This window comes from Arachis ipaensis, chromosome B3 (assembly GCF_059453495.1).
Source record: "Arachis ipaensis isolate K30076 ecotype BB chromosome B3, ASM5945349v1, whole genome shotgun sequence".
NCBI lineage: Eukaryota > Viridiplantae > Streptophyta > Magnoliopsida > Fabales > Fabaceae > Arachis > Arachis ipaensis.
In genome coordinates this window covers 135,811,402-135,835,678 of record NC_142438.1, presented here as the reverse complement: position 1 = coordinate 135,835,678, position 24,277 = coordinate 135,811,402, and the positions used below count along the sequence as shown (strand labels likewise).

The 24,277-nt window shown below is 38.1% G+C and overlaps 3 protein-coding genes across 4 annotated transcripts; 1 reads left to right on the top strand and 2 right to left on the bottom strand.

Moving 5' to 3' along the window:
* Positions 1-15,963: 15,963 nt before the first annotated feature.
* NMD3 (nonsense-mediated mRNA decay NMD3 family protein) lies at positions 15,964-18,256 on the top strand. Of its 2 annotated transcripts, none has more exons than XM_016334867.3 (2): positions 15,964-16,197; positions 16,539-18,256. In XM_016334867.3, exon 2 carries the CDS (start codon positions 16,550-16,552, stop codon positions 18,083-18,085), a length of 1,536 nt encoding a protein of 511 aa, XP_016190353.1. In that variant the 5' UTR covers positions 15,964-16,197; positions 16,539-16,549; the 3' UTR covers positions 18,086-18,256. The 2 variants fall into 2 exon arrangements, with proteins under 2 accessions (XP_016190353.1, XP_016190354.1); XM_016334868.3 differs by having other exon boundaries at positions 15,966-16,201.
* Positions 18,257-18,816: 560 nt separating this feature from the next.
* On the bottom strand, positions 18,817-19,715 carry LOC148572549 (uncharacterized; the record flags this gene model as incomplete). The annotated part of the gene is made up of 4 exons (XM_021119575.2): positions 18,817-19,064; positions 19,153-19,219; positions 19,320-19,411; positions 19,569-19,715. Coding segments are annotated over 4 exons (471 nt in total), but the record flags the coding sequence as incomplete, so codon positions are not given.
* Positions 19,616-22,479, bottom strand: LOC107633820 (uncharacterized). Its single transcript, XM_088509027.1, has 6 exons — positions 21,130-22,479; positions 20,773-20,976; positions 20,587-20,697; positions 20,130-20,212; positions 19,952-20,018; positions 19,616-19,858 (listed from the first exon to the last, which is right to left on the bottom strand). The coding sequence occupies exons 1-6, from the start codon at positions 22,387-22,389 to the stop codon at positions 19,772-19,774; spliced, it is 1,812 nt and encodes a 603-aa protein (XP_088365153.1). The 5' UTR covers positions 22,390-22,479; the 3' UTR covers positions 19,616-19,771.
* Positions 22,480-24,277: the final 1,798 nt, after the last annotated feature.

The window sequence follows — 24,277 nt, the reverse complement described above, 5'->3', positions numbered from 1 at the left end:
TTACCGTGTACAATAAGTGTGTGTGTATATATATATATAAGGAGTAATAGTGAATTGTAACAATTATTTATCATTTAGAAAATTCGTACCTCAGACATAGTTCTTTTTCTGTTTATTATTTTTCATACCTAATGGACCTACGATTCTATCAACAGTATTACCTATGGTAGATTATGCAACGGAAAAGTTTGAAAAATAAAGACAAGAGTAACGAGTAAAGATGGTCTACGAGTGTTGTTGCAAGATCACGGACACTTGGAAGATAACTGCAGGATGAATGTGGTATATAGAGAAGTTTTTGAGAGCTTATAATGAAAAGGCAATAACGAAATCTCTTAATTAATTTTATTAATTTGTTAAAATTTATTACTATCAATTTAAAAAATTGACAAATTCTAGGTGCTAATGGAGAATGCATTTTATTGTACATTTATAGCTTAAGAATGTTAGAACTATCATAAAAATTCGTATTATTTTATTCTCTTGATAAACAATTTTATAATTACGTTAATCATATACACTACTAGAAAACTAGTTATTACAGATGAATATTTTCAACGAATTTCATCCCACGGAAATATAGATGGAATTTCAGAGGAATTTTTTGTTGGAAAACAAAAAAATGAATTAGCATAAATTATAGACGGAAAAGAAAACCCGTCGATAATTCTGTCAAAAAAATTAATTTTTTTCGTGAGAAATGGTTACAGACGAAAAATCTGTCTGTAATTAAATGGACAAAAATGCTGTGTTTTATTAAATTATTACAGACAAAAAATCTGTCTATAATTTAAAATTTTCCGTCGAAAATATTGAGTTAACCCTAACTCAGTTTCTACTCTCTCGATCCATTCACACTCCACACAACCTACCCTCTCGATCCATGTGGAGAGCTTCTTCCTCTCTCTGTCCACGCTCTCTCCATCGCAAGAGCTTCTTTCACCACCGCCGCTCTCTCCATCGCTCCGTCTACGAAGAAGCTCCGTCACACCCCTTCTCAGATCTTTTCCGTGTGTTGCTCGCATATCTCCTTTCAAACCCAAACATGCAATCCGCTAATTTAGCCAAAGTTTGGAGGTTAGATTTTCAATTTCATGCAATTAATTCCTCTTTTTCCAATGGATCTTCTCCGTCACGCTCTCTTCCGTTCCTCCTCCTCCTCCGCCGCCGTCTCTGCTGCCATTGTTCGGTTGTTCCTCTGAGTTTTCGGCGTCTTCCGCCGCTGCCGCGACCACTCGCGTTGCACGATCTCTCTCTATCATCCCTTGCGTCGCATGAGCCCCCTTTCCTGTGATTCTGTTGCTTAGGGTTCAATTTTTCTGTGTTAATTTTAGATTTATCAATTTTTCTTCGCAGTTTCTATCTTCTTGTTGTTGTTGATGCTGATTGAGCTTCTTGTTTTTGTTGCAGTTTCTATCACATGCTGGTATCTCGAAACAGATGGTAATTTTGCCATTTTCATTCTCTTTCTTCTGTTTAAATGTTCTAATTTTCGACTTAGGGATTCGATCACCTGTTCTGAGCTTGTTCCACGATTCTACTCTATCTGTGATTTTTTTTGTGGATAAATGCATTGCTTTCAATCATTCATCTTGGTTAATTATTTTTAGAACCCTAGAATTGTACATTCTTAATTAATCAGTGTTCTAGCAATACAGTGAAATTCGTTGAACTCTTATAGATATAGAATGGAATTGAACTTGTAGATTATGGCTTCTCTTAATCACTTATTGCAGCAGATAAATTTATCTATGCAGAAATTATAGTATTAGGATTATTTATTGCAATATTATTCTCTCTTCTGTGATTTGGAAGAAGTAGTTGGGTGATATGTTAAGATAGAATATTGAAAGGTTCCTTTTTTTTCATCGGTAACCAAAAATTTGTATGTAATAAAGACTAAATCTGTCTGTAAATCTGTCTGTATTAAGCAATTTTTTAGTTGTGATAATTTTGTATACTAACGTTGATATAGTATTGTTTCAGGTATATATTTTGCAGGTATCAAAGGATAGTGTTGAGTTATTATTTAGTGGGTTTAAATTATTTATTGTTTATTGGAGAACTTTTTGCATTAGAATTCTCTAATAATTTGTTGTTCATTTTCAGCTGATTTTGATATGTTCTTACACATATAACAATTTGTTAGTGAATTTAGATATTACTAGATTATTTATGGTCACATTCAGTATATATGTCTGATTTATTAAAAAAATAAATTACTAAAATCAGTTAATAAGTATTTTAGAGTTAATACAATTAACACTAAATTAAAAAAAATAAATAATGTATAACTCATTACTTTTTTATTAATCAAATTATTATAATTCAAATAAATTTTAACAAAACAATCTAAAATTATAATTTCAATTTAATCACTTGCATCACACGAATAATTACACTTATAATATCTTAAAATTTGAAGCTTGTATAGTTTTAATGTAATTTATAGTTTATTAATTATGAATTTGAAAGAAAGACTCCTCCTATACAAATGGATAGTTGTTCATGATTGTTTCATCACTAAAATTAAAAATTATATATATTACAAACTATTCTACTAATATTCTAAACAATGATAATAGTTTAAATTGTATTTTTTATATAAAAAAAATATCATAAAAAATACTCATCAAAAGTAAGACAAAAACACACAAAAAAAAACAATATCATTATCATCATTTTTTTTTTGTTTTTATGCTAATATTATCCTTTATTTTAATCTTAAAATTTTGGATTATGTGACTGGAGTAAATTATATTATCGCTCTTAGTCCACTTATTTATAATGTATTTTTCTCATAACAATAAGTTATAGATATAAATTTTTAAATTAAATTTCAAATATCTATTAATTCATAATACTAATTATATCTTGATTAATTTATAAAGTATCATTTTTTATTTAAAAAGTAAAAAAAAAAATATTTTTAAATATGCAAGAATAAATTATTAATTGTCACTATTAGTTAACAAATCAACAATCTAACAAAAAAAAGTATAAGCCAAACCAATTTAAATATAGTTGCCTTAAATAAACTAATTTTTATATTATATATTATTGAATAATTAATTAAAAATAATTGATTAAAAATATACGCTTATGTACAATGGTCTTTAAACATAAATTTAGAATTGATTAATGAGTCACACTTTTTAATATAAATAATAAAAATAAAATTAATTAAGCTCAAAATATTCAACATACACTAATTTCAATCATTGAAATTAGATTAAGAATTCGAAATTAAATATAACTTTATGACATGTTTCAAGCATAATAATAATAATAATAATAATTTACAGTTATACTACACATACAAGTCTTTTTGGTTTACAAGTTTTACAAGTTGGGCCAAATCTAACAGAAGCTATGCTCACCCACAAAAGCATGTTATCATGTGCATCACGTTTCCAAAGCGCTCATTCACCATTATGAACGATTCTTCTTCTTCTTCCTCCTCAATGAAAACTACAACTGTCATTTTTTCATCGCGTTTCTCCTCATCCTCTACTCCCTTCTTCTTCTCCTTCTTCTTTGTGTTTCTCTTCCTTTTTCTTTGCGTGTTTCATCTTCATCGTCGTGTTTCTCCTCCTTCTTCTTTTGATTTTGCAACATTATACATTTTTTTCTTCCAAAAAAAATTATGAGAATATGAAATAAGAAGATGAAGAAGAATAAACAGCAGAAGATAAGGAGGAGGAAGAGGAAAAGTTCTAAATTATCCAGAACTTATCAGAATAACAATACACTCAAATATCTTTGTTTTACACCCAAATATCTTCGTATTACACCCAAATATCTTCGTTTTATACCAAAATTTGCTGCAAATACAGAAATGAGTTATGCTACATGTACACTAAAATCAACCACCAAAGTCAGCCACCAGTATAAAATACATACTGGAATACAAATATACATTGAAAATAAATTAAACCACACATGTATTTATACACAAATACATTGATGGATGATTTTAGTGTACCAATAGCATTTTTGTCCAGAACAATATTTCCTCGAAAGCTGCATTTTTTTTCTTCTTCTTATTTTTTTTATTTCTTTCTTTCTTTTAGTTAAATGAATGTAAGTTCATCATCTTCCAAGTAATTTTGCAGTATTATGTGTTTCTTCTTCTTATTTATTTGATTTTTTGTTTTTATTCTTGTTAAGAGAGTAAAACAAGAAGAAACTTGAGAAGGTAAAACAAAAAGAAAAAGATGAATAAGAAAAAAAAGAAGAAGATGGTGATGATGATGAAAAAAAAAAGAACCAGCAAAAGTATGCAAAACTTATCAAAATAAAAATACACCCAAAATTCCTTAAAATACACCAAAATATCTTCGTGTTACACCAAAAAATCTTCGTTTTACACCAAAATTTGCTGCAAATACAGAAATAAGTTATGTTACGTGTACACTAAAATTAGCCACCAAAGTCAACCACCAGTATAAAATACATACTGAAATATAAATATACATTGAAAATAAATTAAACCACACATGTATTTATATACAAATACATTAGTGGCTGATTTTAGTGTACAAATAGCATTTTTGTACAGAAAAATATTTCCTCTAATACTACATTTTTTTCTTCTGAATTGAACCACACCTCAGCCACTTGATTGAATTCAAAACAATAAAAGGAGGAGAAGACTTGTAAAGACTTGTATGAGAAAAACGCTTGTATGTGGAGAACAAACTGCTCATCAATACCATAGAAGGGCGACAAAATACACCCAAATTACACCATATTAAAACAAGCATAAACTATAGAATGCAAATAGAACTATAAAATTGTTCATACCCTGACCCAATGCTAAGGCCCAGGATCCAAATAAAAAGGCACAATCCAAAGGAGTTGAGCCTCACACTACACAAACCAGATGCCACGAAGTCGGCTATCTTCACGACTTGCTCTAAAGAAGTTGGTACGAGGATCAGCTGGCAGATAAACCCTCCCTCAAGAGGATAACTGCCCCTAGAATCTCTCTAACCACTTCCAAGAGCCATATCTCAACCACCCTAAGATAAATGGACGGTTATTCCCCTTAAAAAGTGGCACTACTTCAACAGTGGTTATTGGCTCACCACTATAAATACACTGACACCTCTCAGGTATCTCTAAGTTCCAATACTCTCTAGGCCTGCTTACCCCCTTACTGACTTAGGCATCGGAGTGTCTTTGCAGGTACCACCCCCCATTCACTCGTATTCGCAAGTCGGAAGGAGGCCCTGAAGACGCCAATCCGCCCGAAGGCTTCCCTCCACAGACGATTGGGCCAACCCAGCGAGTCCAGCCCAATAATCTCCGGTTACCCATCGTAACATTGGCGCCGTTGCCGGGGACCCGAGAGATCAACCAGTGATGGCGGACAGATCCCCTGAGGAGGGTCATGTGGAGACAGATTCTGAACAAGAGAATCTGGACACCGGAAATAATGACGTGGACCTAACCCTCCATCAGGGAACCAACGATCAGCACAGAGAGGGTACCTCCGGAGTCAAAACTCCGAAGGTGAATTCCTCAGAAGGGCGCGATTCGGAGAAGGACGGACAGTCCCACGCAACTGAACTTATGGGATTAGTCCATGTCCACCAAAGTCGCTTGGAACAGCTAGAACAGGAACGGGAGCAACAAAGGGAGATAGAAAAGCACCTAAGAGAGGAGATGGATCGACGAAAAGAGTTAGAGAAGAAACTCTTAAAGTTAGAATCCTCCCTCAAAGGTCGGAACTCCCGTGACGATAGAGAAGAGTCGCCCCCAGGAGGGGAGGATCCTTTTAGTGAGGACATAATGAGGGCAAAAGTTCCGAGAAACTTTAAAAGCCCCGATATGGACCTCTATGACGGAACCACAGATCCGAAGCATCATTTAAGCAACTTTAAAAGTCGGATGTATCTGGCTGATGCTTCTGACGCGACGCGCTGCAAAGCTTTCCCGACCACCTTATCGAAAGCAGCGATGAAGTGGTTCGACAGCCTCCCCCCGAGGTCGGTCACCAGCTTTGAAGACCTCTCAAGGAAGTTCCTGATGAGGTTCTCCATCCAGAAGGACAAAGTAAAACATGCGCCAAGCCTCCTGGGAATAAAGCATGAGGTCGGAGAATCCTTACGAGCCTATATGGAAAGGTTCAACAAAGCATGTTTGAAAATCCAAGACCTGCCCACCGAGGCAGTCATAATGGGGTTAGTCAATGGGCTTAAAGAAGGTCCCTTCTCACAGTCTATATCTAAAAGACACCCCACCTCCTTAAGTGATGTACAGGAAAGAGCTGAAAAGTACATCAACATGGAGGAAAATGCTAGACTGAGAGATTCGAGTTGGCGACCTGGGCATCTCCCCTCAACAAAAGAGAGGGAGAGAGAACCCAAGAAGAAGGAAGAACTCGGTCTCGACAGACCAAGGAAATATCACTCTTATACTCCCCTAAAGGTTTCCATAGTGGATGTATACAGAGAGATTTGCAACACTGAAAGGCTGCCACCTCCTAGGCCCATTAAAAATAAAAAGGGGGGGGGGGAGTCGCAGCGACTACTGTGAGTACCATAAAATATATGGTCACTCGACAAATGACTGTTACGATCTTAAAAATGTGATAGAAAAGCTGGCTAGAGAAGGTCGGCTTGACATATATCTCATAGAAAGGTCGGACAGTCATGGGAAGAGAAAGCGAGACGATATGGATAGAAGAGAACCCCCACCACAGACTCCGGAGAGACATATCCATATGATTTCAGGAGGATTCGCAGGAGGGGGACTCACCAAGTCCTCTCGCAAAAGACATCTCAAGCGAGTCTACCAGGTCGGAGAAGAATCATCCGACCTTCCTACCATTTCATTCACAAAAGAGGATGGGCAAGGAATAATCCCTGGACATGACGATCCAGTGGTAATAACCATGATCCTAGCAAATGCCCATCTTCACAGAACCCTAGTAGACCAAGGAAGCTCAGTGGACATCCTTTTCAAGCCCGCTTTTGACAAACTAGGGTTGGATGAGAAAGAATTAAGAGCCTACCCCGACACCTTGTACGGACTAGGCGACACACCAATAAGACCACTAGGATTTCTACCCCTACACACTACCTTTGGAAAAAGGGGAAAAATCCAAAACTCTGAGTATAGACTTTATAGTCATCGACGTAGGGTCAGCATATAATGCTTTAATCGGCAAAGCTACCCTTAATCGACTCGGAGCGGTGGTATCCACTCCCCACCTTTGCATGAAATTCCCAACCTCAGCGGGAATAGCAACGGTGAGGGGAGATCAGAAATTGGCAAGAAAATGCTACAATGAAAGCCTGAACCTGAGAGGAAAAGACAGAGAAGTCCACACCAAAGAGCTCGGCGGTGCAAGGGCCCGAGAAGAGCTGCGACCACAGCCGGGAGGAAAAACTGAGGAAATACAGGTCGGCAAAGAGGAAGGAAAAAACACCAACATAGGAGCCAACCTAGGGGAAGCCCCAAAGCAAGGGTTGATTAAGCTCCTAAGAGACAATTCCGACCTCTTTGCCTGGAAAGCCTCCGACATGCCCGGGATAGACCCCGAGCTTATGTCCCACAAGCTCTCGGTATACCCAGGGTTCCGACCTGTACAACAGAGAAGACGCAAGATCGGCCCAGAACGAGCCATGGTAGTAGAAGAACAAGTACAAATGCTCCTAGAAGCCGGCTTCATCAGAGAAGTCAAATATCCAACATGGCTAGCTAATGTAGTGCTAGTCAAAAAACAAAATGGCAAATGGAGAATGTGTGTCGACTATACCGATTTAAATAAGGCGTGTCCCAAGGACCCTTATCCACTACCAAGTATTGATACCCTTGTAGACTCTAGCTCGGGATATCAATACTTGTCGTTCATGGATGCCTACTCGGGGTATAACCAAATCCCGATGTACGAGCCAGACCAGGAGAAGACATCATTCATCACACCTAGAGCCAACTTCTGCTATGTGGTCATGCCATTTGGATTGAAAAATACAGGGGCTACATATCAGAGGCTGATGAATAAGGTGTTTGCTTCTCACCTTGGAAGCTTAATGGAGGTCTATGTAGACGACATGCTGGTGAAAACCAAGAAAGAGGCCGACCTCTTAACAGACCTCTCGCAAGTATTTGACACCATAAGGACACACGGGATGAGGCTAAATCCCACAAAGTGTACCTTCACGGTGGAAGCTGGAAAATTTCTAGGGTTTATGCTGACACAAAGGGGGATCGAAGCAAATCCCGATAAGTGTAGAGCTATCCTGGAAATGAAAAGCCCGACTTGCTTAAGAGAGGTCCAGCAGCTAAACGGCCGACTTGCGGCCCTCTCCAGATTCTTGGCAAGATCAGCACTAAAATCCCTTCCACTGTTCTCCTTATTGAGAAAGGGATGTCAGTTCGAGTGGACACCTGAATGCGAAGAGACGTTCCAAGAATTCAAAAGATTCTTGAGTCAACCTCCGATTCTGACCCGACCTACAGTTGGAGAAGACCTCGTCCTATACTTATCTGTAGCAGACAAGGCTATCGCGTCAGCCCTGATAAGAGAAGACGAGGTTGGTCAGCATCCGGTGTATTTCATCAGCAAAGTTCTACAAGGCCCCGAGCTAAGGTACCACAAACTAGAAAAGTTTTCCTACTCCTTAGTGGTAGCCTCACGAAGGCTACGGCCTTACTTTTAAGCTCATACAATAAGAGTCCGCACGAACCAACCTATGAAGCAAATCCTCCAAAAGACGGATGTTGCAGGAAGGATGGTTCAATGGGCAATAGAGCTCTCCGAGTTCGACTTAAGGTATGAAACTCGGATGGCAATTAAAGCCCAATGCCTTACCGACTTCGTAGCAGAATACGCGGGAGATCAAGAGGAAAAGCCAACTACATGGGAACTCTATGTAGATGGATCCTCAAATAAGACAGGGAGCGGTGCAGGCATAATATTAGTGGACGAAAGGGGAACCCAAATAGAGGTTTCCCTCAAATTTGAATTCCCAGCCTCAAATAACCAGGCAGAATATGAAGCCCTAATTGCCGGGTTGAAGCTGGCAGAAGAAGTCGGTGCTACAAAAGTGATGGTATATAGCGACTCCCAAGTAGTGACCTCATAGATAAGTGGAGAGTATCAGGCAAAAGACCCAAATATGAAAAGGTACTTGAAAAAAACTCTGGAGCATCTTGGGCGCTTTGCAGAAATTGAGATCAAACATATAACTCGGGATCTAAATAGCAGAGCAGAAGCCCTATCCAAGTTAGCAAGTACCAAGCCAGGAGGGAATAACAGAAGCTTGATCCAGGAAACTCTCCAGGAACCCTCTGTGGTAAAAACGGAGGAAACGCAAGTGGTCCTTGAGGTAACCGGACTAAACCTCGGATGGATGAACCCCTTGGTCGAATATATGAAATTCGACATCCTCCCCAAAGAGGAAAAAGAGGCTAAGAGAATCCGGAGGGAAGCACAACACTACACTCTGGTGAAAAATATTCTCTACAGAAGAGGAATATCAACACCATTGTTAAAGTGCGTACCGACCTCGAGAACCACCGATGTATTAGAAGAGGTCCACAGCGGGATCTACAAAAATCATCTCGGAGCCAGGTCACTTGCCAGGAAAGTAATCCGAGCTGGATTCTATTGGCCGACCTTGCAGAAAGATGCCACAGAATTTGTGAAAAAATGTCAACCATGCCAAATGCATGCAAACTTCCACGTGGCTCCCCCCGAGGAACTCATCAATATAACTTCTCCGTGGCCCTTCGCAAAATGGGGAATTGATTTGTTAGGTCCCTTTCCCCAAGCGCCAGGACAAGTTAAATACTTGATCGTGGGAATAGACTATTTCACAAAGTGGATAGAAGCAGAGCCATTGGCTACCATCACAGCCCAAAGAAGTTGGAGGTTCCTCTACAAGAATATCATCACAAGATATGGGATACCATATTCCATCACTACAGACAATGAAACCCAATTTACCGACTCTACCTTCAGAAGCCTGGTGGCCAGTATGAAGATTAAACACCAGTTCACCTCGGTGGAGCACCCGCAAGCAAATGGACAAGCCGAGGCAGCCAACAAAGTCATACTGGCAGGACTGAAGAAAAGGCTACAAGATACAAAAGGAGCTTGGGCTGAAGAGCTCCCACAAGTATTATGGGCCTATCGGACAACGCCACAATCTGTCACTGGAGAAACGCCCTTCCGACTTGTCTATGGGATAGAAGCTATGATACCAGTAGAAATCAGCGAGCAAAGCCCAAGGGTGATTCTCCATGATGAAATCGGAAACATACAGGAGCACAAAGAGGAGCTAGAATTGCTCCCCGAAGTCCGAGAACAAGCCCAGATAAGAGAAGCAGCGCTGAAACAAAGGATGGCTACCAGATACAACAAGAAAGTCATTCAAAGAAGTTTCGCACTAAGCGATCTGGTCTTAATCAGAAACGACATAGGAGTCAACAAGTCGGGGGAAGGAAAACTCACTGCCAACTGGAAAGGACCCTACAAAGTCAGCGAGGTCTTAGGAAAAGGTTATTATAGGGTGACCGACCTAAGCGGCGCCGAGTTACCAAGATCGTGGCATGCTTGTAATATGAAAAGGTACTACAGTTAAAAGTGAACTCTACTCCCTAATGTACTCTTTTCCCAACTTCACGATTTTTTTCCGAAAGTTAAAGGGTTTTTTCTGGAGAAGGGTTTTTAACGAGGCATCATAGTAGAGGCTAAGGGAAAATAGGCTGTCAAAAGCCCTTAGTAGCAGTAAGGTACCTCCCCAATAAATAAAGATCTTTTACAATATCTCTTATAAATTCCTTCTCGTTTATTTTTTCCTACGAAACGCGCCGACTTAAGCTTGACAAAACATGAAAATCCCATGAACTGACCTAGATGATCGTCAGGATAAAATGACGAGGTACAAGTCGGTGTAAAGAGGTTATAAAAGTTGATCGTGAGAAACTCAGGGATATGCCGACTTATAAGTCAAAATACAAAACCAAGTAGAAAAGAAAACGTGTCGCAAAAATAACATAAGTCATAGAAGCTCAATAAAACAAAGTTGAGTATAAGGAATAATCAAAAAGAGATCGAAAAACCTAGGAAAAAGCTTAAAAGCTGTCCTTAAAGCGAAGAGGAACCCAAAAGGACAGACAGCTAGGAAAAAGGTTTCCAAAACTAAAAAGATCAAAAAGAGGATTTTTTCAAAAAACTACAAACAGAAAAGCATGCACACGCAAAAGGTAACTAAAACCCTTATCCAAAAAGGGTATTTCTTTAAAACCCTTATCCAAAAAGGGTATTTCTTTAAAAAACTAAAACCCTTATCCAAAAAAGGATATTTATAAATATTTTTTGTTTACGGCCTTAAAAGGCCAGAGAAAATTGTTCAGTCACCACCACCACCAACAAACAAATATAAAAGAGTTTAAAAAAGGGGGACCCACAGGTCGGGCCCCCATATAGCCAATAAAGTTATTTTTTCAGAGGAGTAGACGAATCACCACCAGAACCAGGAAGAATAGTCGGAGCAGCGTCAGGACCGGGGAGAGAGGCATCCATAGGAGACGGAGAGGAAGTCGGAGGAACCTTGGAAGAGCTCGGAGCATCCTTTGAGCGAGGAGGGGACTCAATAATCCTCTGCCCCCGAGTCTTCAAGTCGGACTCAGAAACAACTTGGGGGGCAGGAGGAGTCACTATAGCACCATCAATGACGACCTTGTCGGGATCTAAAGGAGAGAGATCTAAGCTAGGAGCAATGACTCCGACTTGCTCCTTAAAAATCCTACAGGCCTCTTCAGATCCCTCGGCAATAGAGTCCTCCAACTCGGTGTAGGCAGTCCGAGCATTCAGCAGATCTTTTTTCACAACCACAACGTCCTCAAAAAGGCTTGAATAGCTCTCCTGCGCCTTCAGCCTTAAACCGACCTCCATGTTGCACTGGGCCTGCAACTTGCTCTCTCTCTCTCATGGAGATCCTTCCTCTCCTCCTCTAGTTTGGCGACCTCCTCCTTCAACTTCTTCTCATGTTCTTGATATAAAAGAAGTCTCTCCTCCAACTCTTTAGCCCTCGAGGACGAACCAAGAGAGCTAAGAGGAGTCTTCTCGAAAATATCAAGAAACTTGGTGCACACCGCCGCCGCCCTGATACTCTCCTGAGCCAGAATAGTGAGGTGGTTCTGGATAGAAACATCATCCAAGCCTATACGGGCATGAGGATAGATGTATTTCTGGATAAATTCAGGGGCATCCACCTTGGCTTCACCCTCAAAAGAAGAACTAGGCTCTAAAGCCTTGCGCTTCTTCCTTTCAGGCTCAGGGGAGGATCGGGGGGGAGGGGACGGCTGAGAAGGAGCAGAAGAAGAGATAACAATAGGTTCAGAAGGAGTCCCCAAATTTCGAGGAGGAGGAGGGGGATGGATAGCTGCCCTGGCACCACCAGTCCTGGCCCGGGACCTTGCCCTAGCCTCCTGGACCCTCTGGTAAGACTCATTCGAATTCCTCCTCGCCATCTCTGTAAAAACAAGTAGTAGCCAAGAGGTCAGACAAGTCGGAAAAAGATAGTCAGACAAATCGGAAATCCAAGAAAACGAATAAAAGCTACCTAATTGTGTTTGGACAAAGGTCGGAGACCCTTGGAGAAATTTTTTAGTATCCAGATATGGGGCCCTCCCCCATACTTCTCGGAGGAACCCCACAATGGCTGCCTCTACCTCATCCAGGTCGTCCAGACCATATTTCTCACAAGGGGAGGCCTCCAACCAATACAGAGGAAAGCGAGGGGAAGAATTCGAATCCAGGAAAAAGGGGTGGTGACCCTCTACAGCTTGCACTTTGAAAAAATAATTTTTGAAGTCATGAAAAGATTCATCAAAAAGGGTGAAGACCCTCCGACCTTGTATAGCCCGGAAGGACACCCATTGTTGTTTATTATTTTGCGCACTGAAGGGCTTAGTCATATGGAAGAGAAAAAAGAAAATCCTCAAGGAAGTCGGAAAGTTTAAAGCATGGCTGACAAATTGATAAATTTTCAGAAAACCCCAGGAATTGGGATGAAGCTGGGTAGGTGCAACACGGCAATGGCGTAAAACATCCATCTCAAAGTCAGAAAAAGGAAGGAAAACGCCCAGGCGGGTAAGCATGCTCTCATACATAAAAAAGAAATGAGGGGCTGCCTCCGAAGCCCTCCCAAAGCAGACCCGGTCTTCTGGACCCGGGGCAAGCAGTTCATACTTCGGCTCATCCTCCTCAGAGGTGCAGAGCCGGTGGCGAGTGCGAAGATCAGTAAGAAAATCAGTATCAACCAAAGGTTCCTCCCCCAGGACTGTAACATCGACCCACTGAGCAAGACTTTCAACAGAAGACATTTTCTTTCTTTTAAAAAGGGTTTGGGTAAAACCTACAAAGGAAAAAGAAAAGAAAATCAAAAAACATGGTCTCTAAGGGGAAGTACGGAATCAAACAGAAACCTGCGAAATCAACCTATCCATCCGCAAAATAAAAGCATGCAAACCATAAGCATGTTGCAAAAAGAGAAGAAGAAAAATCTAACCTTTATCCGAAAAAGTTTGGAGGAAATGAAAGCCTTCAAACGCAAGAATGCTTCACGAACAGGTGGAGAGGAAATTTGAAAAATCGCAGAAACGAAACAATGAAAGAGAGGGAAAGTATTTATAAACACCTTAGGGGCATAATGGTAAAAACGGGGCAGTCATTAATGGGTGCACCGTTACCAAGGTAATCAATACCTACGCGAACCTCTAACAGACGCGACGTTTGATTAGACGTAACTGTGAAAAATCAAAAGTCACGAAAGTCACGTCGGTTCCAAACAAACACGTCGGTTCCCTCCCAAGTCGGTTATATCCCCGAGTAGAATACTCGAACCCAAAATCTTAAAAGAAATTGGGCTCGAGTAGGGGCACTGTTCATACCCTGGCCCAATGCTAAGGCCCAGGATCCAAATAAAAAGGCCCAACCCAAAGGAGTTGAGCCTCACACTACACAAACCAGATGCCACGAAGTCGGCTATCTTCACGACTTGCTCTAAAGAAGTCGGTACGAGGATCAGCTGGCAGATAAACCCTCCCTCAAGAGGATAACTGCCCTAGAATCTCTCTAACCACTTCCAAGAACCATATCTCAACCACCCTAAGATAAAGGGACGGTTATTCCCCTTAAAAAGTGGCACTACTTCAACGGTGGTTATTGGCTCACCACTATAAATACACTGACACCTCTCAGGTATCTCTAAGTTCCAATACTCTCTAGGCCTGCTTACCCCCTTGCTGACTTAGGCATCGGAGTGTCTTTGCAGGTACCACCCCCCATTCACTCGTATTCGCAAGTCGGAAGGTGGCCCTGAAGACGCCAATCCGCCCGAAGGCTTCCCTCGACAGACGATTGGGCCAACCCAGCGAGTCCAGCCCAATAATCTCCGGTTACCCATCATAACAAAAATCATCATAAAAATTAACAAAAATCATATTAATGAATAATCATTAAATAGAAACTAAAACAATTCAACTAAAAGAATAAGGCAATTCACCCTCAATGAGATGAAAAGTCATAAACTGTAAATACACCGAAACTTTCCTAAAATACACCCAAATATTTCTGATTTACACACGAACGTCTGATATAAAATACAGAAAATTCATCAGAACTGGTACATTAGATTCAATTCAAACAAGGAACAATGAACAACAAATTTTACAAGTAAAGTCCACGCATTATTCAGCTACACAATCATAAACTACTAACTGGATTCAAATTCAGATTCAATTATTAGGTAGAATTAAACCACACCCCAGAAACTTCATTGGATTCAAATTCAAAATCCACTTCGCTCTGGTTCAGCTGACAATCTGAAGTTAAATCACCCATTATCTTCAAAACGATTTCAGAGCTTGATTTTAGAAACAATGGAAAACGAGAAAATCGAAGAAAGAGAACAGAGAGAGAAACTTACGTAAACGGCGAAGGAGAAGACAGAGAGAAACACACGAAAGAGATCGAAGAGAGAAGGCAAGAAAACGTAGAAGAAATTTGAAAAAGGAAACGAAATTCTTTCAAAAAAAAAAGTTATTTATTCGCACGTTGATTGATTGAAAAATCTGTTAAGGAGACCCGTGAAACATACATGCCATAAAAAGTACGTTTTAGAGATAAGAAATATTGAGTACTTATAAAACTTGTATAATAAAGAGGCTTGTATGTGGACATTAATTGAATAATTTGTTGGAAAAAAAATTTCGGCTAGTATAATTATTGCAATCAATTATAATAGCAATAAATTATTCTACATTAGTTCATTTGATCCACATTATTTATAATATATATCAAATCAAATAATTAATTTAAGTAACACAAAAAATATACCATTTGATTAACCTAAATTATGACAAATTAGTGGTGACAATTTGATTAACTTAAATTACAGAAAAAATAAAACAATTTCAATTAAGGTTCACAGAAATAATTAAAAATAAAATTAAAAATAATAGAACATTTTAGTTGAATATAAATTAGACAAAATTAGATCAAATCATTATACATTCATTATTTTATACAGAAGACAATTATTTTATTCATAAAAGTAATCTGTATTTATTATATTCAATTAAAATAAATAACAAATTATTTATTTGACTATATCCTTTATAAATTAATAAATTAAAATAATTGATATAATAAATTATAATTAATTAATAAATATAAATTATAATAAATTATGTGATAATTAAATACCTAATTAAAATAATTAATTGATATAATTAATTTATTATAGTGAATTATATTAAATGAATTAAAAGAATAAATCGAAAAATACTCTCAGAAATATGTTACGTTACATCCGAAATTTATTTAAGACATTTGAATTGTATTAAACCAGTTGGATTTTAATTTTTCTCTTTGGAGCTGAAAACGACATTGAATATCTTTATGGACCCTATATTAAGTTGGAGGAGCAGGCTTAGGCCACGGTTTTATTTGGGCTTTGTATTTCTCAGTCCACGTTTAACCGAAAGAGAGAAAACAAAAATAGGTAATCCGAAAGAAGGAAAATCCCAAACGAAATTCTCCATTGTCCTTATAACACCATCGCCGCCGCAGTCCCTCCGCCTCACCTGGAAACCTATCTATCTTGCTGTGCTTGTAGTCGGTCTTCTGAAGACGCTGCCGCCTCTGTATCTGTATCGCGTAGATCGTTCACCGTAAGTATGATACTAATTTTTCCATTAAATCTGTCTCTCTTTCTTTTCGGCCTGTTCTTTAGTGTTCATCATCATAAATTTCTTAGATGATTTATTACAAATCCATTACAATTGAGTCTTTTTTTTTTTTAATACTTGAATCAGTCGTTGAATAGTATGGAATTACGTCCAGTGTTCAGTTTTACATAGCTATATACGCATCAATTGTTCGATATTAGTGTTTCTATTTTATTTTGTTTTTTAATTTTCTTATGATTGTACGAGTTGAGTTTTTTTATTTTTTATTTATTTATTTTAGTTCACGATTCCATGCTCATGCATTCTAAGTTTCACAATTGTAGGTCCTTCAAGGATGGAAAATGGTATGTTCACGGTTCATCATACAATTGGCAGCGTTCTGTGTTGCAAATGTGGAATTCCAATGCAACCAAATGCTGCCAACATGTGTGTCAAGTGTTTAAGCTCAGAAAATAATATCACTGAGGGTCTACTGAAGCGTCTTGAGCTCAAGCATTGCCCTGAATGTGATAGCTACCTTCAGCCGCCAAGAAATTGGGTCAAGCTACAGTTAGAATCTAAGGAGCTGCTAACCTTTTGCTTGAAGAAGTTGCAGAAGAATTTGAATTCTAATAAAGCGAGGATGGTACATGCTGAGTTTATTTGGACTGAGCCCCACTCCAAGAGGATCAAAGTCAAGGTTAAGGTTCAGAAGGAGATTCTGAATGGAGTAATCCTTGAACAGACTTATCCTGTCGAGTATATTCAACGGGATCAAATGTGTGAACCTTGCTCCAGGGTCCAGGCTAACCCTGACCAGTGGGTCGCCGCCGTGCAACTCCGGCAGCACGTTTCTCATAGGCGTACTTTCTTTTATTTGGAGCAGCTGATTCTGAAACATGATGCCGCTGCCAGTGCTATAAGAATCAAAGAGACAGATCAGGGAATTGACTTCTTTTTCTCTAATCGGAGTCATGGTGTCAAATTTGTGGAATTTCTGGGGAAAGTTGCTCCTGTGAGAAGCCGTCATGATAAGCAACTTGTATCCCATGATCCTAAGAGTAATAACTACAACTACAAATATACATTTTCTGTTGAAATCTCCCCTATTTGCCGCGAGGACTTAATATGTCTGCCACCAAAAGTTGCTGTTAGTTTGGGAAACCTTGGTCCCCTTGTGATTTGTACCAAGGTTAGCAGCAGCATTGCTCTGCTTGATCCATTTACCCTGAGGCATTGCTTCTTGGATGCTGATCAATACTGGAGGGCATCCTTTAAGTCTCTGCTTACTAGCCGACAGCTGGTGGAATATATTGTGCTAGATGTGGAAGTTATTCGTTCTGCTGAGGTTACTATTGCTGGTACTAAATATTTTTTGGCAGAGGCTCAAGTGGCTCGTGTGTCGGATTTTGGGAAGAATGACACAATATTTTCCATCAAGACGCATTTGGGCCATCTTTTGAGTCCTGGTGATTATGCTCTTGGTTATGACCTATATGGGGCTAACACTAATGATATTGAACTGGACAAGTACAGAGGACTTGTCCTTCCCGAAGCAGTTTTAGTAAAGAAGAGTTATGAAGAGAAGCGCCAGAAGAAACGCTCCAAGCCTCGTTCATGGAAGCTTAAATCACTTAGCATGGAAGTTGATGATAAGGGTAGAATTGAACAAGACAAGAAGATCTCAGATTATGAACAGTTCTTAAAGGATATAGAAGAAAACCCTGAACTGAGGTTCAATTTATCATTGTATCGTAATAAAGAGTACCAACAATCAGAGATGGCATCAGTGACAGATGGGGAAGAGGTGCCTTCAGTTCCACTAGATGAGTTGTTGGCTGATCTTGATCTGAGTGAGGACGAGGATGGGGATGAGGATATGGAAGCGTAAAACCAAGTTTTTTGAAGTAAAATCATTTTCTTTTTATTGCTCACGTTATGTAATGTTCAAGTGAATTTCGCAGTCATCTTTCTAAGTTCACATGTAATCTATGTTAGTATTATGTTTTCGAAAAGCATGTGAACGTGTTCCTTTTGCACTATATAAATAGGTTTTATAAAACACTTTTTTGTCAAACTTACTAGGGGAAGTACCAGCCATGGTCAAGGGCATTATAACCTTTCAAGTACCTGAATATGAAGACAAAAGCAAAGATTTCTTAGAAGAAAATCTAACATAGCTTGCATATTGAGGGTTGGCTGGCCATTGCTTCTTTAACGAGCTGATCTCTTTCTGTTATCCTTTCTTGATCTGTTATCTATTAAGATTTTGATTTAAGAGTTGGTGGTTGTCACTGCTGGTTGGTTATGTCGGAGTTGCAAAGGAGGAGGGGAAATTATGCAGTTTTGATACTGGATTAGATTTGTACTTATGTTGTATGTTTCTCTGATATCCTTCAAAGTAAATTGTGTTTTGTTCGTTACCTGTTAGTAGCAATCGCATGTATTTCACTAATTTACTAGTTAAATAAACATTTGAGACAAAGATGATAGTGGTAGTGATTTTGTTTTACATGAGAAGAATATGATTTTGTTTAGCATGAAACCAACAATTTTGTTCAGAAACCCTTTCGTGAGGGCGTCACATAAGATAGAGTCCTATGAATTTAACAAGTGACCCTATTCAATTCAATCAACTATACATTTTTTTTTTCTTTCCTTCCATCAGAAAAGCTAAAATGATTGAGATACTAAATTACTACATACTAGGACGCTAGGAAAGGCAACAACAGTTCCCGTTGCCGGTCATTTAAAGAAAACAAAACTGTATTAATCGCCGTACGAGGAATATTCCGTCCAAGCTGTCTCAACAAATTGTTCATCTGCGTTATTGTTTGAGGTGAAGCTAGTTTGTCACCGTTATCAACAACCTGTAATAGAATTATTATACAATTTATAAAAGGAACGTATACTATTGTGATCAATATTCAATAGGTCAAATGAATGCGAGTAATTCACCTCAAGGAACACTACGAGAACCTTGAGAAGGTTTTGGTTACCAGCTCCTGAAAGATCCTTATCTAGTCTGAAAAGTTATAGAAACACTCCATTAATGGAAACTGACGCTTCATGTATTTTGAAACTAATCATTCAAAAAGATCAATCTCAAGGACTAAACTTCCAACCTTGCAACCATTAAGCAAAGCTGTTCATGCATCAGTTTGGCCTCAATCAAATCATTTTTAAGTGGCAAGCAACTTAACCAGGCAGGAACAATCTGTATACATCATCATTTTGTAAGTACCATCTTGAAATCAACAGTTAGTTCGGATTTTGAACTGTTATTTAATTTTAGTAGATATTCGAGTTGAACGGACTAAAAGAGTTAAATCCTAACGATTTGATAACTACAGAATGTAGAAGGAAACTATCACCTTTGAGCCATCAATGGTGTCACGATGGAACTCACAAATTCTTCCTAGAACAGAAACTGCTATATCATATACTTTTGCATTCTCCGAAATTGAATGATTTGGTTCTTTGATCAAAACACTACTGAGATATGACAGTATCCCTACAAATTGAAGGACAGAAGACAAATCTTAGTTCTAAACTTATCAACAACGAATAGCAGGAATTATGGAACAAACAGGGTACTATTGACAAGAGGCTTTAAATGAGGTGTTCCAAGTTCTGCGCATATTCGAATTCCACGTGTTGCTTCCTGAAAAATATTGAGAGACAAAAGAATTTGAGCATACATCCATGACAATTAACAAGTGTAATACCAATGAAAACAAACACGAGGAAACAAAACCTCTTTGATTTCAGAATTATTGTCCTGACATTCTTCTAGTAAGATTGGAAGATAACTCGAACAATACCTAACAAGAAGAACATGAAGAAATTTCTCATAATGCTATCATCTTTATAAGAGTGATACATGTGTTAACAGTAAAGACAAGAAAGAAAAGAAATGGAACAGCAGCACGCACTTGTGAGCTAATTCATGACACTGCTGTGCAATTATGTTGAGAGTTACCAGAGCAATACTTCTAAGCTTAGCACCTTCTTTACCCTGCAAGCAAATGGCTGAGAAACACCAAAGTAGAAGAGGACCATATATCATGGAGATTCATATATAAAAGCCATAACTACATATATGCATGTCCAATCATTCGGATTTTTGTATAAAAAATTACAAGACAAACTCATTTTTACACATAGCTCATTACATAACTAACAAAACTGAGGTATATACTATTGAACCGATCCAAGGTCTCTGACCGTTCAAATCATAATAATAGTTAAAAGCAAAATAGAGTGATATTGAATCACATAAACATTAATTCTCACGAGCCTCAGCAACAAATTAAAAAAGAAAATAAGACAAGAAAAATGCTGATGAATAATAAACTGAAATGCAGCTTAGTGTAAGATAATAATTTTTACCTTAAGTATTGACAAAAATTTGTTTGTTATAACATCTGCATTCTTGTACAATGTTAAGCTGTCTGGAAGAGTAGTCTTTAGAAAAAATAGCATTGCCGATGCTGTTTGTTCCTAGAAAAGCAACATAAATATAAGATATCAACTTGCATACACATCAAATAAAGACGGCATACACTACATATATACCTTGACTTTATAGTTCTGGGTAGTGTCAAGTGCAGCGGCAAAGGCATGCATAAGCCTATGATGATAGAGGACATGCATCGCTTGGACAAAGTTTGTAGGCATCTGCATAAAGCTAAAAGCTGCCAACCGAACTCGATCATGGCAATCTTGGAATGACTTGAAAAATTTTGTTACAACTTCCATTAGAAAATTTTCTCTCATCACCTATGCACGCACGCACAACAAATAAGTTTTCAAACCTTGACAAATAAGTTCACCTAACTGCAATCCTAGCAGGACTTGTTTTAAATAAAAACAAAAAGAAAAAGTTTGTTACAGTTATGTAAATAAAGAAGAAGAGAGAGTAGATGAGATCACCATTTCGTCTGAGAAATCTTTTGAAAGCACAGTGAGCAAAGCAATCCCTGCATGGCGCTTCTTCCAGTGCTGTGAATCCAAGAAAATCTTTAAAATATGACAGCCAATGTTCACAACTATGTCCCCTCCAACCGTCACGCAAAGCCGATTCAACCACTTCAATCCAACTTTGTACACACCACTCCCGTCTTTCTCTTTTTTATCATCTTCGTCCTCAACGAACATCAGCATCTTCATCGGGATCATGAAAACCCTGACCAGAGTCTGGTGGTTATGGCTCTTCAGCACCGTCGCATAATCCTCCACCTCCGTCATCGCCATCACCAGCTCGAACGCAGCTTGCTGCGTCACGATGCTCAAACCTGCGTCGCTTTCCACGATCTGGAGCACGTCCAGTACCATGTCGCTCGCGTAAGGCTTCAGCGGGGCCGGTTCCTCCATCACCAGCCTCACCATCTCCGCAAAAGCGCGCCGAAAATAGCTCCCGTCGGAGCCATGCAGGAGAGCGAAAGCCGCCACCATCATAGCGCGGAGGAGCTCGTGGAACACGCATGGATCGGAGAACAAACGGACGAGGCTCACCACGGCGCCGAAAGCCGCCACCTGAATGTCAGCGTTGGATGATCCCAGCGATTCCATAAATGAGGTGCGGAGCACGGGAACTGCCCCGCGGAGCGCATCGGAAACGCGTAAACGGCAGTCTTTGCGCAAATTGGCGAAAACCAAGAGCGCCGTTTCGCGGGACTTATCGTCGTTTGAGGCAGTAAACGACACTAAGAAGTCAAGAACCTCAGGCCAGTGTTGTTGGTGGTCTTTATATATAATGGAAAGGGTTTCGGCTAGGACGGGTGCAACGAGCCTTAGGACGTGGAGGGAGGTTTCTTCCTTGAGGTAGGCTGTGAAGTGGGCCTTGAGGCTGGCCTGGGCGACGGGCTTGAGTTTGGGCCAGATGTCCGGTGTGCTGAGGAGGTGGAGGGCGCGTGCGGAGTTGGCGCGCGTGAGCGGGGTGGCGCCGCATCGGAGGAGGAAGAAGAGCTTGATGAAGAGGAGATCCGGGTGGTATTTCTTGGAGCATTGGAGGAAGGCGAGTGCTTCGGAGTGAGGTTTGGGTTTAGGTTCGGGAGAGAAGAGATTGTAGAAGATAGCTTCCATATGTGCGGTGTCGTTGGAGCTAAGGATCTGGAAGGTTATGGATTGCAGTTCGGTTGGGAATTCTTTATCCGACTCCATGATTTCTTTGAATGTGTTGACTGTACTCATAGAGGGAATGTAATCAGTGATATGGCGGCGCCGTGGGATTCTTTCTGTTAGTCATCAGAATTAGAAGGAAGCTAGGAGTGGCAGGCGTGATTCTCATGATGCTAAAACAGAACAAATCATAAACTTCTTCGTGCCTTTCTTATCATGCATTGGCTTCAGCGACACTCACTTTTGGCCCCAATTTCATCCTACTATTTTTTAACACAAAACATGTTTCATCAATTTTTTATGGAAAAGTATAGAACAATATTTTTAAATAATGTGTGAATAATATAAATTAATAAGTTTAAAAGAATAAATTAATCTTAAATTTAATTAATAACATTAAATTAAGATGTAATGTATTTTTATTTGATTGATAATTGTTTATATTGTTTAAAATGATTATTGTTTATCTAACACTTTCTATTTTTTATATATTTTTTTTAATATTAAAATAATCGTAAAATATTCTTTATATTTTTTTTATCTAATCTAATACGATCATAAGTTTCTTTAAATTGGATTAACATCATTTTTTTTGTTATAACTCAATATTTAATCAGTGTATACACGTTTACGTATGTATTCTATCTCTATCTATATGTATTTTATAATCGCTAAATATTTTAATTCTTTATTATTTTTCATGTTTATACTTGTATATTATTTTTCATGTTTATCAAAGTTAAAAAATCGAACTAGGTTAGGTGTATTAAGTAAATCAATTTTCTAGTATAAAATCTAAAAATGGATATAGTACCTTTAGCTTATAAAAATTATTCACACATAACATTTAACTTCTAAACTATAACGGATTGATTTTATACTATGCTAATCTATTCACATTCGTTTTTTTAGATGATTATTCATACAATTAATATAAAAAATAATTATTTTTATTGACATAACATTATGTAATTAGTTATACGTATAAAACTATTTTATACCAATAGTATATCAAAATTAAATTCTTATAAAATATATACATCTATATATAAAAATATAACTTAATAAACGAATTATTCAACAATAACATAGCATTAATATTATTTAATATATATTTTATATTTTAATATATATTTTAAATCGATAATAATTTTTTTATGTAAAATAAATAACATACTTATTAAATTTAGAGAATTAAATTATAGTTAAGATGATGACTAAATATTATTTAATTAATATTAAATTATTTGTATAATGTATTTTGTTTAGTGTGCAGAATTTAAATGAATTGAATCTGGCCTAAAAAACAATAAATCAAGCCATATGAAATCTGGCCCACACACACTCACTCATGGTCGAAATTTTATTTTTTGGTGACTAGGTCGAAAGTTTATTTGCTTCCGCCTCAAATGTTTCTCATATGAAAAGAAAAGCCCTTAACAAAATAAAAGAAAAAAAGAAATTAACCCAAATAAAAGCATAAAGCCTAAACTGGTGATCCATATCCAAATTTAAGCTTCTAACTTAGTTTCTAACTAAATGAATTAATTCCCATTTCATTTAAACAATTTACCACACTATCGAAAACTAAATCTTCTCTTCTCTCTATTCTCTTTTCTTACATCAAATCACTATCTGAAACCAGAAGAAAGAAAGAAAAAGAAAGTTCTAAAACTAGCCAAAAGAAAGAACAAAAAATAAGTCTCCATTCTCAAGCAAGAAAAAAAAAAAAAAAGAAGGGTTACAACAAAAGAGAATATCACATTAGAAAATAAAATAAAAAAAATGTGATTTTTTTTTATTTGTGCTTCATCAAGAAATGTTGAAAAATTAACTAGGTTACAAGCATCGAATTGGAAAATGAAGAAAGTGAAGTTAACGGTGCTCTGTTGCTTATCAACGGTCATAAAACAAACTTGGAGCCAAAGAAAGAAAGCACGGTCCAAATTTAAGAAGTATG

Bases quoted from the DNA above. Each gene is read 5' to 3' on its own strand.
- LOC107633820 (XM_088509027.1), bottom strand. From the start codon at position 22,389: ATGAGTACAGTCAACACATTCAAAGAAATCATGGAGTCGGATAAAGAA. The intron at 20,698-20,772 runs GTATATATGTAG...TTGCTTTTCTAG, and splicing joins CCCAGAACTATAAAGTCAAG to GAACAAACAGCATCGGCAAT. The intron at 20,019-20,129 runs GTGCGTGCTGCT...TCTTCTTGTTAG, and splicing joins TGTCATGAATTAGCTCACAA to GTATTGTTCGAGTTATCTTC.
- NMD3 (XM_016334867.3), top strand. From the start codon at position 16,550: ATGGAAAATGGTATGTTCACGGTTCATCATACAATTGGCAGCGTTCTG.